Genomic DNA, 2,624 nt, shown 5'->3' with positions numbered 1-2,624 from the left:
GATGGCAGAGTTGGAAAACTGTCCCGGGTCCTTGTGTTCTCACTGGTAGCTGGCTGTGGCCTCACCAGGAAGGTGGCCAGAAATGATGTTTGACCTGGGTGGGCTTGGAGTTTCCTCTCTGCCTCTCCAGGACCAGAAGAGCTAGGAGGACCCCCACTGCATGCTATTTCCATGGTCTGGCAGCAGGAGGAAGGACTTGCCCCTTCCTCAACAGGGCCCACAGCAGTGCTGGAGGACCAGGTGGGGTCAGAACAGAGAGCTCTCTGCAAAGGCAACATCCTGGGTGGGCCTTGTGTGTACAAAGCATAGCCTACATTCCTGCTCTCAATGAAGAGCCCAGCCCTCTGGTCCAGGGGCCCTGCCAACAGGAAGTCCTTGGGCCCTGGATGTGTAGCAGGGCATGGGTCTCCCAGGGCCCACCAGGCTGAGGAGGAAGTTGGCTGGGGCTCTACTAGCTGAGCAAACAACACATTTCTCAGGAGGATGAGGTGGGTGAGGCCCCAGCCTGGGAGAGGGGTGAGGACAGGGTATATGAATCACAGCGAGGCCTGTCTCTCTTCCCAGGAGCAGCCACTGAGCTCAGTCCACCATGGAGCTCACGGCCACCTTCCTGGTGCTCTGTGTGGCTCTGTTCAGTCATCCTGGTGAGTGCCTGCAGGACTTAGTTCCCAGCTCTTCTCTATGGGGCCTTGGCAGAGGCTCTGGTCAGGTCCCCTGTTGCCCCTGCCTTGGGCACCAGGCCACTCCTCTGCTTACCACCTCCTGGGCTCTTCGTCCCTCTGGACAGGATGTCCTGCTCCTTCCTGGGACTTCAAGGTCCTCTGGGGTCTGCCCTGCCCCAGCCCTCAGACTTCCTTTCCTATTCCCATCATTCCTGTTTTCTTCTCTTCACCCAACACCAGGCTGTCCAAGCCTTGGCCAATGCCAGTGCTGGCCCTGGTCGAGGACTACCCATCTGCTCTCTGCTTCTTCCTTCAAGGCACAGCCCAGGTGTCCCCTCATCTGGGAAGCCTGTCTTGGATCCTACTCAGAGCTTTCTTCACCTCCCTCCACCCTCGAGCCATCTTGTATGTCCCTCTGTCCAGCTGCTTGCTTGCTGGGCCACAGCAATCTGCTTACATGACTGCCTCTCCCAACCAGCAGAGGACTCCTCAGGGCTGGGCCTCCCCCAACTCAGACAGGGTAGCTGTCAGTGGGTGGTTAGGGGAGCATGCACAACCTGGAGGAGAGAGGCCCTTAGCAGGTCTCCATAGAGGCCCAGTCCAGACAGAGGGCTCTTCTCTACTTGTGTTTGCAGCTGCCACTTTCTTCATGGACACAATGATCAAGCCTGTGGCCTCAGCTCTGACCGACCTCAACCCTGCTGTGGAGGCTGGGGCAGAGACCCTGGCTGGGGCAGAAGACATGACTGAGACAGCAGCTCTGGCTGGGGCAGGGGCCATGGCCAACCCCCTTCTCAAAGGCTTCAGCCCCCTGAAGTTCATCCTGACCATCCTGGGGATCCCAGTGGAACATCTCATTGAGGGTTCCAGGAAGTGTGTGGCTGAGCTGGGCCCTGAGCCCGTGGGAGCTGTGAAGTCTCTGCTGGTAATGTGGGCACCCTGTGCACCCTCCCTGTGAAGGCAGTCCTCCCCAGCCATCCTCCCAGAGTGGAACGATCTGCTCCTCAAAATGCCACAAAGGCACCCCAGTCCCATGTCAGGGAATCCTCGTTGCTGGCCCCCAGAAACAGGATGTCCTTGGTTGGGAACCAAGTTGACCACATACGAATGGCAAGGGGGCTGCTGAGGGCACTTGGGGGTAAGGTATAACCCTGTTGGGGACTCTGTCCAGAGTCAATCTGTGCCCTCAAGTGCCCAGTGGCAGTAGGATGGAGGAGAGCACACTCAAACTTGGCTTCTCCTTTCCAGGGGTCCCTGATGTACCTTGGCTGAGCGGAGGCTGGAGTATCTCTGCCTGGGGACAACGATGCTGCCATCTGTAGGCTGGGGACCTGCTGCCCAGCCCTGAACATCCAGCCTTCCTTCCCCTACTCTCTCAATAAACATGGATAAGAGCAGCTTTGAGGCTGATTTCTTCTTGCCTTGATACCAATGCCTGTTCCTCCCCCTGCTGTAAGTGATGGTGCTAAAGGGGCCTGCAGGTGGGATGGTCCCTACGCCTCAGGAGGTACACCATGCCCCAGATTATGTGAGGGTGCGTGCCTGTGTGTGAAAGACACTACTGACATTTGGCAGGTGACTCAGAGCCACCAATTAAAGGTGATGGGGATTGGACAAGTATTAGAGTTAGTTAAAATGGATTTTTCCCCCACCTGTTACACTCCACAATTGTTAATGAAGCATGGGAATTACCTAATCCTTGGAAATCAGTGAGAACCCTCCAAAGCTAGCCATTTGTTGCTAATATTTGAAAGTTTTGTTATCTTCCCTCTGACAGCTTTCTTTCCTGGAATGGAGCAGGACTAAGGGAAGACTATGTCATGTTTGGTTTTTCTCTAGGTTTCTGGTAATTTATTACTGAAATAATTTAGTGACTTTGGGTCCTTCCATTCTACCAGAAGACCCACCATTCCTGGACTGATCCCCAGTGTTGTGGGAAGGTGCCCAGAGCCTGAATATTGA

The 2,624-nt window shown here is 55.5% G+C and overlaps 1 protein-coding gene across 1 annotated transcript; it reads left to right on the top strand.

The window, feature by feature from the left end:
• Window positions 1-510: 510 nt before the first annotated feature.
• SCGB3A1 (secretoglobin family 3A member 1) lies at window positions 511-2,059 on the top strand. The gene is made up of 3 exons (XM_019469729.2): window positions 511-644; window positions 1,298-1,587; window positions 1,911-2,059. The coding sequence occupies exons 1-3, from the start codon at window positions 590-592 to the stop codon at window positions 1,932-1,934; spliced, it is 369 nt and encodes a 122-aa protein (XP_019325274.1). The 5' UTR covers window positions 511-589; the 3' UTR covers window positions 1,935-2,059.
• Window positions 2,060-2,624: the final 565 nt, after the last annotated feature.

This window comes from Panthera pardus, unplaced genomic scaffold (assembly GCF_024362965.1).
Source record: "Panthera pardus isolate Hobbes unplaced genomic scaffold, ASM2436296v1 HiC_scaffold_2, whole genome shotgun sequence".
Lineage (NCBI taxonomy): Eukaryota > Metazoa > Chordata > Mammalia > Carnivora > Felidae > Panthera > Panthera pardus.
Note: the sequence above shows the minus strand (reverse complement) of the source record. Positions and strands in the feature narration are given on the sequence as shown.